General features: G+C 39.6%; 1 protein-coding gene across 6 annotated transcripts in view; it reads right to left on the bottom strand.

Annotated features, from left to right (window-relative positions):
* The window catches only part of EEA1 (early endosome antigen 1), a 78,491-nt gene that overhangs the window by 30,897 nt on the left and 33,107 nt on the right, over positions 1–14,487 (bottom strand). For 4 of the 6 annotated variants that reach the window (XM_030002751.2, XM_030002746.2, XM_030002748.2 and 1 more), the window contains 5 exons: positions 13,121–13,135; positions 11,696–11,812; positions 5,612–5,950; positions 1,219–1,368; positions 79–198 (listed from right to left, as the gene is read on the bottom strand). In XM_030002751.2, the coding sequence (XP_029858611.1) occupies positions 79–198; positions 1,219–1,368; positions 5,612–5,950; positions 11,696–11,812; positions 13,121–13,135 (741 nt within the window). The remainder of the gene's footprint in view (positions 1–78; positions 199–1,218; positions 1,369–5,611; positions 5,951–11,695; positions 11,813–13,120; positions 13,136–14,487) is intronic. The other 2 variants (XM_030002747.2, XM_030002750.2) reach the window with 1 other exon arrangement.

Here is a 14,487-nt window from a genome sequence, read left to right as displayed (position 1 = left end):
TCACTTTTACAGAGAAAACATATATAAAATAATGAAATCTGAAATACGCTTTCATATTAGGACACATAACTATGTTACCTGGGCTTCTCGTAGTTTTGCTGTAGTATTTTGCTGAAGTGTCTGCTGTTCCTGGTGCTGCTGTTTTGCCTTGTCTAATTGATGTTGCAATTCTGTGGAATTTGCTGCTTTTTCCTTTAGCTGAAAAAAAACCAAAAACAGAAAACAAACAAACAAACCAGACTAATGAGTGAACAAGCACCAGTCAGTATGCCAATAGTGCTCCATGTTCATTCTGATGCTAAAAGATTTTAGTCTAAACATTAATATTTGAAAACTGGTATAAAAATAAAAGTGTGTAATGCTAGTTAAAGAATCAAAATCTAACCAAAGCATTCATTACTATTAATAGGTGAGATTCTATATCACAAGCAAGAACTATAAAACAACTATCAGACATATATATATTTTAGCTCTCGAAAATCTAAAACGCAAGAGATTTTTAGTAAGTTTTTTCCAACAGTTGTTAAGGTGTAACATGACTGATAATATAGGTACCTGTAAAACAACATTATTATTACTATTATTAGCAGTTTTAGTAGCAACTTCAGTTTAGCAGTCTCTCCACTTCTATACTGGTCAAGGCTTTGCAAATTAGCTACAGAAAAGCTTTAAAGCTTTGACAACGTACCACTTACATATTTGGCCAATCCCCATACAGGCAGCAGAAAATCAGCAACATATACAAGATGCTCATTAAAACAAACAAAAATTATTAAAACAAGTGTTTTCTGCCCATCCACCCCAGTCAGGTTCTTAACTATCAATGACCTGCTGTGCCATGTTTACTTTTTCTTCATGTAGGGCTTTATCTTACAAAAATATCTACACACAAAACTTTACCCATATAGGCTAAGGTGCATCTAAGTCTTTTTTTCTTAAGATCCTTAGACAAAGCTTGTAAGCGCAATATGCACATCTTCTGTTCATCTGTAAAGCACCATGAACATACATGCATCCGATGACCATTTAGCCTTACGAAAATCTGTAACGCAAGTGGCATTTAGGCAGATTTTGACAATTTTACTGTAAGACTTTAACAGGATTAGTCAAATGAAATTCCCATAAGGACAAACTTTATAAACTGCAACATCACCACAAGTGTATATACAGGCTACTATCAGAACCAGAACAAACTAGAGTCTGCATAAAAGCCCCTACCTGCTCTTCAGCACGAGAAAGTTTTAATTGCAGATCAGCGACCTGCTGCTCTTTGTCCATCAGTTTCTCGCTAGACAGCTGCCTCTGTTCCTTGAGCCGCCCATGCGCTTCCCCTAGCTGGCGCTCTGTTTCTAGAAGTTTACTGTGCAACTGGAAGAAAAAAGAAAAAAAGTCTTCTTTTTTAGTCATTCTTTAGCCAACAGCACTGTATTTTAGACTCACTTTGTGCAGTGTTTACCTTAAGTTTTCATAACCCAGAGTAAAACAACTACATGAGCTCCTGAAGTCATGTATGTACATCGTACACCTCAGAAAAACAAATCATGTTAAAGAACAGCATCAACTGCACAAGCATAACAAATACTCAAAAAAGTAGGTTGGATGGACTCAGAAACATCCTCATTTATCTACAGAAGCCCTTCAATATGAGTTACAGAGATTTAACAGAAACACAAAGAGGGCAATCCTTCAAAGGCATAAGGACTATCACGTAAAACAGTGATGCTTAGAGCAATCTCATCTTGCACAGCGCACACCCTCACTCCTGCAGATCCAGTGGCTGAAGCACCATGCCTTTACCTGCTCCGCTGGCTCCCACAATATACTGTTCTGCATTGCTAGACTAGTAAGAGCATAATTCTTAGCTTGACCTGGCTGCGTCAATGGCATTGTATCTCTGCAAAGAAGAGACAGATGAACCTTCAGTGTAGGGTACACAGTAACTTCCACGGCTTATAGTCCAGCACCTCCTAGGAGCAGAGAGTAAGTAGGGACATGCACTCTTCCAGCTGGACGTAAGCCTGCCTCACCATTTTTTCAGTCATCAAAAGCAGTACTGCACCATCTTCAAAGTGCAGGGATAGCCTTTTACTATTCACTGCTATAAAAAGCTCTCTCTATAAAATCAGCTGTTCTTCTATCTGAAACTGCCCCTATAGGTCCTGGGTTACCTCCTGCCTGCTTCTACATGAACACATTCACGGATACACAAATGAACTTTCAACTCAAGGCAAAACCAGAGGATGGATCAGGCCTTGCGGCACAGCAAGAACTTTCTACAGCTATCAGGATGAATGAAGGTTGCTTCCCTATGAATTTATGTCCAAGACCCTTGAACCACCCACCTTTTAACTCCAGGTCCTCCCTTCAATATCCCTAAACCTTTCTCATGCTTTCCTCAAATTCCTAATACGTAGGCAAAAGGCAGCACAACTTTGCTGCTCGCTGCAAGCTACCACTTGTTGACCAGCTGGCTGCCTAGCAGGACAGAAAAAGGAAGAGTGGGTTTTATAACACTAAATCTTGCCCCCAGCCATTGAGGGGGTGAGGCATGAACATAAGTCTCTCTCCTTTACCCAGCTGCCTGTTTCCACAAGAAATTAAAACTGAAGAACCTAACACTGAAGACCTTTGGGCTATCTGTCAAAATTCGTCTAAAGTTATCAAACAATGCAAAAGTTACAGGGGATGGAGACAGGGGAAACAAATGTGTCTATGCCTTATTTTCTTAGGAAACCAAGTTAAATTATTTGTTTATATGTCCACAACCACAAAAACTGCGAAGGAAAAGCTGTTCGGCACGTGGCCAAGATGCTGATTGCTAACTGTGACTGCACAGTTCAGAGAGACATAAGAGAAGAGGGAGGACAGGGTGAGGAAAGAGACCATAATCTCTCCTCCAGTGATCAAGAACATTTGTCTTTTTCCAAAGGAACCACTAAATTATTAATACTTCCTCCTCACTGAAAATACAAACAAGAGCTGGAGGAAGAAACCTAATGAAGAAAGGGTGCAACAAGATAACTATTATGACTGCTCATGGTTATGTTGATACTCAGAGAGAATATTTGGAAAGGGAGAAATCAGCAAACAACATTTTACAAAAGTCACTGCTATTACAGGCACAGTTAAGTATTTCTGAAGGACTTTAAGAGTGACTTTAAGTAAACAGAACCATAAAATCCAGGATTAACCTGTTACAGAATACAAAAATCATAAAAAATATTTAGACTTTCAAGACAATCAAGTAGATTCAAATTTTCTCAACAACAACAGTATTTATTAGCAATTAACATTTCTTCAAGACTGAAGCAGCCCGTATTTTCTTGTGTTACCCACTTCCTATTGTTCTGCTGCAACCAACATTATCATTGAAGTTTCCTTCCATTGTGAAGATTGCTTTCTTGACATTACCCAAATTCTAAAATATACAAACTCAACCAGACATGCATCTGTTCAAATGAATTTTGATAAGATGGCAAGGATTCTTTGAAAATGTGGTTTGACTAAACACCTATACATATTCCTTCATAAGCAGCATTCATTGTGTCAACATAAACTATTGGACTACATGCATAAAAAGATAAATCCCTTAAGGTATTAAGTGAACAAATACAAGAAATTTAGTCTTTTCACAGTAGTAACCAAACTCTTGTTTGAAGGGAGAGAGAGGAAGAGAAATTTTTGCTTGGCTTTAATTTTATTTTATACCATGTATGAAGGGTTTTTTTTCCTCCACTATTTTTTTACAATACAATTCTAAAACACATCCTGAGATCCAGCAGCTTGTTCAGGTTTTCTTGCTTAGACTGTCTTCCTTCCCAATGGTATCACCAGAGAATGTGCAATGCCTCCATTTCCTTTCATAGGAATTCATTCTGCAACGCTTTATTCACCTTCCTCCTCCTTCATTTTCCCACCCAAAAATCCTTCCTCAGGCTGAAGCCAGAATTCAGCTCAACCTCTCGGCTGTGCTTCTGAACTTGCATAGATGTTGCCTAGGCAGACTGAGGCAGTTTTACCAAGTGAGGATTCCTAAGCAGATAACTAATATAATTATCTCCCCTCCCCCTGACAGAAGACTGATGGGAGAAGGAAAGTCATTCTGGGGATGTAATACATACATAAATGGAGTTTTGCCAAGCCACAGTTCTTCCAAGATAAACTATACACGCACAGCCTGCAACTTAATCTATTTCAGACTTGACAAAGGGTTGAAAATTGAGAAACACTCACTTCAAAATGATAACGCTTTAGCGAGAGATTAAAATGAAGTATGTCACACTAACAAAAAAATAAAAGATTATTTTTTCCATCTTAGGACTGGACATGATTCCTGATGTACAAATATTTATCCAGTCTAACACACTACTCCCCAAGACACCAGATAAAACGGAGTTCAACCAGCCGCAAATTTCAGTATGCTCAATGTTATATGGAAGTCCTGCTTCCGTAACTCATTGGACTCAGCAGAACAATACGTAAATGGTGGGGGGACGTATGCTCTGTGTGTTCTCATAGCTATTAGCAATATAAAGGGAAGGTCTTTGTGGAGAGACACAAAAGGAAGCAATATTAAGACTTCACATGACCCTGCTTTTCACACTAAGTATTCCCTACTGTATTCACTATTCAATTTTAAAGCAAATCAAGCATTGTTCCGTTCTAATGTAAAATGAAGACTCGCTTTTCCGAAACTTCTTATAGAGTAGTAAAATCACTACTAGAAGTGAAACTATTTCTGATACTCTACCTGAATTTGTTTTTCTCATAACCTGAATTCATTATAACTTCAGCTACCCTACTGAACCAGAATAAATAACCTTGCTGACTTCTTAGGATTTGTCTATTACCATATTTGTCATGGAAACTCAATATTCTGGGTTGCCCTGTCGTTTGACAATACTTCCCTTATTTCAGGGAATGCATCAACAAAAAAAGGGGAGGGGAAAAACTGCAGGATGAAAGAAGAGTTCCTTTAACACTGTAAGAGAAAAAGAGTAGACAAAAAACCTGCCTCAGATGAGCTAAAACCTTTTTTCTTCACATAAAAAAAAAAAAGTCATATCAGAACATGAGAAATAAACTACAAAGTTTATGCTCATTCAGCCTTAATCTTCAAAACTGAAATTATAAACATAGTTTTAAGAAGTTCCAGACAGAACAGAGTTAGTAAGCTTTTTCCCTTTCAGAGAAAGGGGAATTATACTACAGATAGACAGATTTTACATTAGCCTTCCCAGAAATAAAAACATGGAAAGGTGGTTATAACTGTAGATCTTGCTAAGTTTGATTGTGACACAGGATCTACAACTATCCTCATTTGTCCCTGACAAGAGTTTGGACCTACTAAAAAGGTTCAGAAAAACAAATACTAAAGGATTTCTGCACTCTTATCACAGCTTCTTCTTTCTGCCTGTTCTTTTCTTTACTTCTCTAAGGGGAAGAGGTGATTGTACTTCATTCTCTGCAGTGTTGGGATGAATGCTTTATATTTATTCAAATACCAGCTAGCTTAAGGAAATGCAGATGCATGTGCATGAAAAATATGCATGCACAGTTAAAAAACCCTAATGGGATGGTAGGATGGTCTAGGAGGCTTAAGGAACCTTACCTGACTGAGCTCACTTTGGAGTTGCAGGCCATGCTGCTCTTTTTCCTCCCTCTGCTGCTGGAGCTGTTTACATTCTGCCTTGAGATGCTGGTACTTTGTCTCTACTTCGGACAACTCTTCTTTAAGTTTCTGGCTTGCCTCCCCCTTCTCACCTAGCTCTGTCTGTAATCTCTGTATCGAGGCTTCAGATGCAGACAGCTTTGCCTGAAGCTGTTGGCAGTCCAGGTCTTTCTGGTGAAAGCTTGCCTGCACGTTCTTCTTACTCACGGATACTTCATTGTGTTTTTCTTCTAGCTGGGTGTAGTCCTGTTCTTTCTTCAGGAGCTTCTCAGCCAGACTCTATGAAGAGAGTTACACAGCAATTCAAGTGCAATTCTGCTTACAGCTGTTCAATGCATTATTCAAATTTCTTCTCAAGCGTTCATCCTGAACAGTGAAGAACTTGCTCAAAAACATTATTAAAGAAAATATTGACCTCTATTTCATATTACACAAGTTAATTCTGGAGCCCATACAGCACACAGTTTCAACTAGAAATATTATTTTTCATATTCTCACATAAATCTCCTTCCTCTGAGAACACCACACAAACTATTTCTCTATCCTGAAGACTAATTTGCTTTCCCTGAACGTTAAAATTCTAGGTTATTACAACTGCATTTGCTTGGGGAAAAGCTGAGATACTAATTTTACTTATTAGTATACAGAAAAACTTTTCAAGTATCACACAACTTCCTAAGCAACAACGTTTGTGGTTTAATTCCTGTGTAACACTGTGTGGTCATCATGCTGGTCATTTTTAGAAGTATCCTAATCTTGCTCTGTCACTACACTTAACAGCATGATCTGCTATCCAAATTACGGAAGAGAACCTGTTAAAACTAAGAAAATCTGTGATGTTGATAAATGACAGAATGGAACACTCATGATTTAACCTTCATTTTAGCAGATGATGTTTTTACATTTTCATTCATACCATCTAATTTCCTTGCATACAAATCAGCTCAAAGAGGATCGTTGCTTTGAGTTTGAAAACACTAAAAATCAGGATTCCCTAAATGAAAGACATGAACATCACTGAGCGCCAGATTTTAATTCCCACATTAACAACAGTAAATACTGCAGGGTCTAAGGTCATACTATTGAATTTACATGCTGAGACAAACACTGGAAAAAAAAATATTTACAGATAATTTTCAGCTATTACATAATTCTTTTTATCATATTTCATGAATTAATCAAAACTATATTCAGATAGAAATAAATATCTTCATGGACAAGATATAATTCCAGAAAGTTTGGGGTCTTCCCCAAGCTTAGCTGGGGCAGTAACTAGAATTTCAGAGATCTCCAAGCAGGACAAAGAAGCCATGAGAACCATTTCAATTTTCCAGTGGCCCTTTTTGAAGCACAGAAATACAGTTGCAGGGAGGCCCTGGTCATCATCCAACCCAGGTAATTCATTCCATCTTCTTGAAATGTACCAGCAGGTTCCATTTATTGCAGCATCCTACTGATATCTCTCTCAGTGGAGCGTTATTACGCACATCTTTTAAATGCCTGTGTTCTTCCTGCAGTTTTAGTGACTACTATATTCTCTAGTGACCCTTTCAATTAAATACAGAAAAATAAAGGACACTTCTAGCATGTCAGCCTGAAATAATGCCAACACTGAGGTCAGTTTTATGTGTCAAAATTTCAGACAGTTCTGCAGCTTTGGAACTCTCTTCCAAAGAGAAGATAGATAGTGCCGCAATTCTAGCTATGCTGGGCATCTTAGAAGTGCAATTCTGCACAGTATCCAGGGAAGAAAACTGTTTTGCCAGAAGAAAAAGCTGTAAAATTATTCAAGTAAGTTGAACAGTTTTATTCTTTACAGATTTTAACAAATGATGACTATATTGGTAGTTATAAACCATATACAGACACTTTTATTTTACAATTGTGACAAAATAAACAGAAGAACCTGTAACAAAAAGAGAGGTTAGAAAACAAGCAATCTTGCAAATGACAACTCCAGCAGTCCAACAACCCATGTGAGAATAAATATAGTTAATACCCTATGTGTCCACTGAAAAAAAATACATGCTTTCTAAAGCATACAACTTAGCCAAAAATTATGGGTCAAGATTAAAGTCTAGCTATTGAATTCTAGCCCTGCAGTAGTATATTTTGAAATGTTTCTTGAAAAATAAAACAACTTGTTGCTGTTACCGTTATGCAGAAGTTTTTATATATGCATATATAAAATGCAGGAATAGAGCACATAAGGAACATACTGAGGCCAGGTGCCCTCTTAACCCTCCTAAAGTCAGTGGGAAGGCTCCCACTGCTTTTAGAATATATTTCACCCTCAGAACGTAAAATAAAGTTGCAATTCTCTTTTCATTAATGACCAGCCAGGATCATTAACATTTGAACTGAATAGTGTTCCTGAAATAACACCACAGCACAGAACCTTCTTTATCATAGCTGGGCAAGTTAGAGCTAAGGTATTAATCTTGCTATTATTTCATAACAAGATCCACACGTCACGTAGAACTGCTATGAGTTACTTTATGAAGAGACAGTGCAGGGCACTAACTTAAATTTTCAAGGAGGTGGGGGGGAAGAGAAACAGTTAGTGTTGTCTTGAAGCAGACTGAGACTCTGGGAAGCTTTCAGGAACGCTATGTAAAACAAAAAGAAGCAAAGCGTCTTACCCATCACCTTACAAGCGATCCAAAGGACACCAAGAGCAGCATGTACACACAGCTGGAGATGCTGCTCCACATCGTGCACTACTCTCCTCTCCTCCTCCCTGGCCTGACGATCAATACAGCAATGAATACCAGTGCTTAAAGCCACGGCCCCTGGCAGCCGAACACCCTCTGCAGTCACGCACGGCCAGAGCCGCAAACAGCTACTGCTGCTTTCGCAAGAGAAGAGCTGGGTTTGCCCGACAGCCTGCTACCTCCGTGCGGGACTGAAGCCCGTGAGCAGACTCAGGGCCACAGAGCTGCCAAGCTGCGGTCGTTTAGGTTACGTCAGCGGACTCAGCGGTGTTTCCTACTTGGATGCATGTCCCAGCTGCATCCCAGATATATCAAGGGATATGTGGGCACGCACGAGCCACCTCTCTCTCCCAAGCCTTGATTTCCACAGAAAAGAAAGAGGAAATGAGAGTATGTTACAGGACTCAACAAAGAGTCCTCAGCCTTCAAAGCTCACAAGGTACAAGGGGGAACACCACCCTGATCCCTTCTTTTATAACTGCTCCTTGGAATACACGTCAGTAGCGACAGTGGCCAGGCATTAAAGAACGAACTCTGAGGTCAGTGATCAAATTTCAGAATAGTTACGTCAGTAGAAGGTTAGAAACTAAGCATTTTTCCCTGTAGATAATGGATCATAATTTCCCTAAAAGAAAACAAAAAAACCCACATGCAATGGGTTTAGAATTACAGCAAGTCTTATACTTCAGGGAATACGCTGGTTTTACACACTAGGTCTCTCCTGGGCTACAGGACATTACTGGCCTCTGCAAGGCAAGCCAAGCCCTGTAATTACAGTGTTTTATAAATGAAGGAAAGGCAGTTCCTGCTGGTCTGAGAGAACTGATCTTATCTACTTGTCATCTGCTCTTCTCAGTATAGCTCCTGAAAATGTAAGAAACAGCTTGCTTGCTTGAGGTTGTACATAAGCTTGAAAAACTCTGCGTCAATGCACAGAAATATCTTCCCACATTGCAATGGAATTATAAATGGATGTACGTATCAAAATGCAATACATTCTATCCTGCATTAATGGCTCCCCCCGCTTCCCCGACAGCTTCGTCAAGGACAGCAAACTGTTTGAAGTGGGAGCAATTTCTGTTATTTGGGAAGCTAGTCCAACCTTTTCCAATTCTAGGTCCAAGTCCTCCAGGGCCAAGATTCCTTGGCTAGCATACCACTCTTATGGATATCGCTTTTCCAAAAAGCTGCATAAAGAGGTGTCTGTAAACTGCTTTAAGTCACTGAAACTGAAAGAGGAAAAGTAGCTCGCTGCCACTTCTTCCTATTCCTCAGGTGGTATTTGGCATTAACCTGACACAGCAGAGGACACTCTCTTGAAGTATGGTTATCTTATGCATCGATCTGTTTCACTCCACATTGTTAATGGGGTAGCAATATATTCAGGCAACGGCTCTCTATTGTATAGCAATAATTTTGCCAGAAGCTTTATTCAGTGTTGCTGGTCTGCGGAAAAGTACAGCATGACAATTCTTGCCACCTCAGTTCTGCACCTGATTGAATGAGCCAAACCAAGAGTCATGCTACTAAAGGCAAGTTTAATTTACCGAATTTTAATTGCACCTTCTCATATTCTTTGCAAATGCTGCTTTAATATTAGATTATCATCATAGAACGCTTTGGGTTGCAAGGGACCTTAAAGATCACCTAGTTCCAACCCCCCTGCCCTGGGCAGGGACACCTTCCACTAGACCAGGTTGCTCAAAGCCCCATCGAGCCTGGCCTTGAACACTGCCAGGGATGGGGCAGCCACAACCTCTCTGGGCGACCTCTTCCAGTGTCTCACCACCCGTATCGTAAAGAATTTCTTCTTATATCTAATTTAAATCTACCCTCTTGCAGTTTCAAACCATTGCCCCTCATCCTATCACTACAGACCCTGGTAAGAAGTCTTCCTCCAGCTTTCCTGTAGGCCCCCTTTAAGTACTGGAAGGCTGCTGTAAGGTCTCCCCAGAGCCTTCTCTTCTCCAGGCTGAACAACCCCAACTCTCTCAGCCTGTCTTCATAGGAGAGGTGCTCCAGCCCTCTGATCATCTTCATGGCCCTCCTCTGGACCCGATCCAACAGGTCCATGTCCTTCCTATGTTGGGGACCCCAGAGCTGGAGGCAGTACTGCAGGGGGGGTCTCACCAGAGCGGAGCAGAGGGGCAGAATCCCCTCCCTCGACCTGCTGGTCACGCTCCTTTTGATGCAGCCCAGGATACGGTTGGCTTTCTGGGCTGCGAGCGCACGTTGCCAAGTTGTGTTGAGCTTCTCATCAACCAACACCCCCAAGTACTTCTCCGCAGGGCTGCTCTCAATCCACTCATCGCCCAGCCTGTATTTGTGGTTGGGATTGCCCCGACCCATGTGCAGGACCTTGCACTTGGCCTTAACTTCATGAGGTTTGCAGAGGCCCCACCTCTCAAGCCTGTCCAGGTCCCTCTGGATGGCATCCCTTCCCTCCAGCGTGTCGACCCCACCACACAGCTTGGTGTTGTCGGCAAACTTGCTGAGGGTGCACTCAATCCCACTGTCCGTGTCACCGACAAAGATATTAAACAGCGCCGGTTCCAATACTGATTACATTAAATACGCACTGTTTGGTCTCTGCCCTTTCCTATTTTCCAAGATTGACAAGGTTGCAGGTAAATACATATATGTAATATGTACAGTTGAGATACAGTGTTATATATACACACAACAAAAAGCAGTATGCATCTTTCTCTTTGTCTCCTTTCCTCCCTTACCTCCATTTATTACCCCACAACATATGCTTTCTTAATGCAAATACAAAATACAGCAAGGTCAAAGCGCTTTGATGAAAGCTCTCAAGGAATATTTGTAAGTTGAGAAGCTTCTGGAATTTATTTCCATTTTCTATTGTGCATGACTGATAAATGGCCAGAAAATATGACAGGAGTACAATCTAAAAGCTAAGAAACGGGAAAACCAATGAAGAGAGCTCAATATGTCTTCTGAATTATGATTTTCAGGCAAACATCGTAATATTTCAAAGGGTACTTTTTTCTTTTAATGTGTGAGATGGCAATACTGCTTAATAATAGGTAAGCATAAACTGCAGCAATTAGAAATCTGTAATCATAACAACCCATAGGATTTCAGTTGTAACACAGTGATGATCGTTAAAATACAGCGTTTGCTTGTACATTATGATATCCCTCGTGTTAAGCAAAATGGCAAAGAAATTCTCAACTTCTGCAACACCAAGAAGTGTTTTGTTACAGTCTTCAGTGCTTCCCAAGGCAATGTGTGACGTGTTTCCATTTTAATGTGAGCTGATAAGCATAGGAAATAACAGCATTCTCACCTGGTTTTTCTGTTCCAGCTCTTTGACTGAACTTTGAAGTTTTTGCAGCTCCTGAACATACACAGCTACCTCCTGAGGTCCTTTGGCAAGCTCAGCTCTTAACTGGTTAATGGTAGCCTGAACAGACAAACAAAAAAATCCACATTTAAAACAAAGCTCTGCATGCGTAACCCAACAAAAGCAAGATATCTGGTAGCAAAATAAAAAGCATCTTGCATACAGATAAACAGCTGAATAAAAAAATGACCTGCAAACTAATCTCAGAGCACCATCAGCTACAGAAGTACCACTGAGCATAATTTCCCAGCTGAGATTCATTCATGTCCTACTTCAGAAGACAAAAATTGGCCCCAGTCCAATAGAGAATGCTAGGTTGAGCCCACAACTGATGAAACGGATAATCTGTTGTGATTTTATTGTTATCGCAGTTCTAGCTCAAGGTGAAACCCTCCCAAGTCATTGCAGTTACGTGGCCAAAATCTTTGCCTCCCTGGTAAGGAAAATGTAGTGGAAAAGGCACTAGAAGTGAGTCTGGCATCCGATGCAAACTTGGTGTGTGACTTTTGGGCACATCAGCCCTGCTGGTCAGCATAATCAGGGGAACAATACTACCCCATTAAACAGGATTGGTACAAAACAGAACATATCAATGACTGCACAGTATTTGAATACAGTAATGGAAGCAAACAAGAAAAGCACTTTAGATGGGTAACAATGGCTGCCCTAAAGCATGCCGTGTATGAATGCACTCACTTTGAATACACTATATAATAGTGACCTTTCTAAAGAAGTTTTCTTTCCTATTGTTCTCATAACCACAGATTTCAGCAGAAATGTATAAATACTGAATTCAAGAATGAACTAAAGCAGAGCAGAAGTAGTAGACAATAAACATACTATTTACAACCTTCCTACAGAAAAAGGAAGACCAAAGAGAACATATGAACACATTATATGACTACATATAGTTATTAATTCTGACTTTCTGTAATGCTGTGCTTTACAAGACTGTTTCATTACAGACCTATTAGCTAAAACACATCCTGAGATCTCTCTTTGGCAGACAGACATTCCAGGATGTTCTCAGAAAACGGTGTATGAATATTTCACTACTGAGAGAATATAATGCAGAAAAAGTGCAAAAGCTTGCTAAGGACACCACTGCAGCCTTTCAAACTAGAATCGTAATTTATATGCATAAAGATACATTTCTCTCATTCACAATTCAATAAGCCCATCCTACATTTCATTCTTAACATGAAAATACATCATGGATGAATATTCATTCCTGATATTGTCTGGCTGATGTGTCTGCATGATTAATGAACCAATAAGCAAACAGGAATGTATCTGTTTAACCTCTTGAAATTATCTTGATACAACAGAAATCTACTATAAGAATAAAAAGCTTTCAAAAAAAATTACCTCAAATTTAAGTGTCTCCATTAGAAAGCAGAAAAAATAAAATGGATGGATGAAAGATGGAAATAAGCAGTCACAAAAGTTGTTAGTAGACACACTTCCTCAAATTTTTTTTGAAGTACTCCGGTGTTTTTAATGCCTTTGCTTAGTGGGAAAAAAAACAGTCCTGGCTTTATTAAATTTACACATAATTTAATCTACTCATCTTGTTTAATTCTGTGGGCACTCAAGTTAACAGTCAAGCCTAGGCCCTGTATTTTATGAAGATCTATCAGACACTGAAACAAATCCCAATCTGCAGAGCTTCATAGAAACGCCTAGCTCCACAGCAGTGCAGCTGTTTTCATAATGTGTTTACTATGCAGGAGTCACTATAGTGAAAAACTAAACATGGAAGGAGTAGCTCAGAATGAGCATTCATCTGAGATCTCTCCACACCAGCTTCAGGCACAATTCTGACATAAGACATAAACACCCAACAAAAAAAACCAAACCAAACAAACAAACAAAAAAGGACAGCAATGAATACATTTAGGTGACAATTGTAGCGCTATACTATTCTTCACATCCTTCTCCGGCAGCATTTGAAGATGCTCATATAGGGTTAAGGTGATCTTTGTTATTCTCTTCACCTACACCATGAATTTAACATTTTAAAGACAGCTCACTTTGGGAACCAATATTAACGTATGTATCCTCAGCCAGCTTGGCAAAATAGCCAAGGATGGCGTAAGAACCACTTTACGCTTTCAGCCCTTGAGGTGGTCTTAAAGAGCAAAGCTGAGATGAAACATGGCCAAACTTTTATGGCCAGAACTGTACCCATTCTGCCAATGAAGGACTTCCATTTCTTGTTTTCTTATGGCTAACACTTTTCACAATTGCATTATTTTTAAGAAAAGTAGAAAAGTTTTCACCACTATGACTTTGAGTAATTTTTATTTTTTTTAAATGTCTGATGTGTCACTTTACATCAACAGAAAACCTTTTATTTTGAACACATCCTGGGCTATTCTTGCCATATGTTGGAATTAAGCAGAGAAGACAGTAACACTTCTGAGAAGAACCAGACTGCCACTGCTTACCATGTTCTGCCACGCAGCAACTCAGTCTTCTCTGGTTCAGCCTACATACTGATGATACTACACAGACATCTGATATTATTATAATTGCTGCAATATAGTTTATAATCCTTCTATACATCTAAGACTTCTTATGTGAACACATCGTAACAGCTAGGGGATCATGCAGCCTTCTCCCCAATCTGTCGTTACTTCCAGGAGTACTGAAAAAACCTTCTTCACTTGTCTTTTTTCCTGTTAAAGGCTGCACTTTAAAGCTACATTTTAAAATGGCTAGTTATGTCAAAA

Source organism: Aquila chrysaetos, chromosome 26 (assembly GCF_900496995.4).
Source record: "Aquila chrysaetos chrysaetos chromosome 26, bAquChr1.4, whole genome shotgun sequence".
NCBI lineage: Eukaryota > Metazoa > Chordata > Aves > Accipitriformes > Accipitridae > Aquila > Aquila chrysaetos.
The sequence above is the reverse complement of the archived record's forward strand: the minus strand, read 5'-3'. Positions and strand labels throughout refer to the sequence as shown.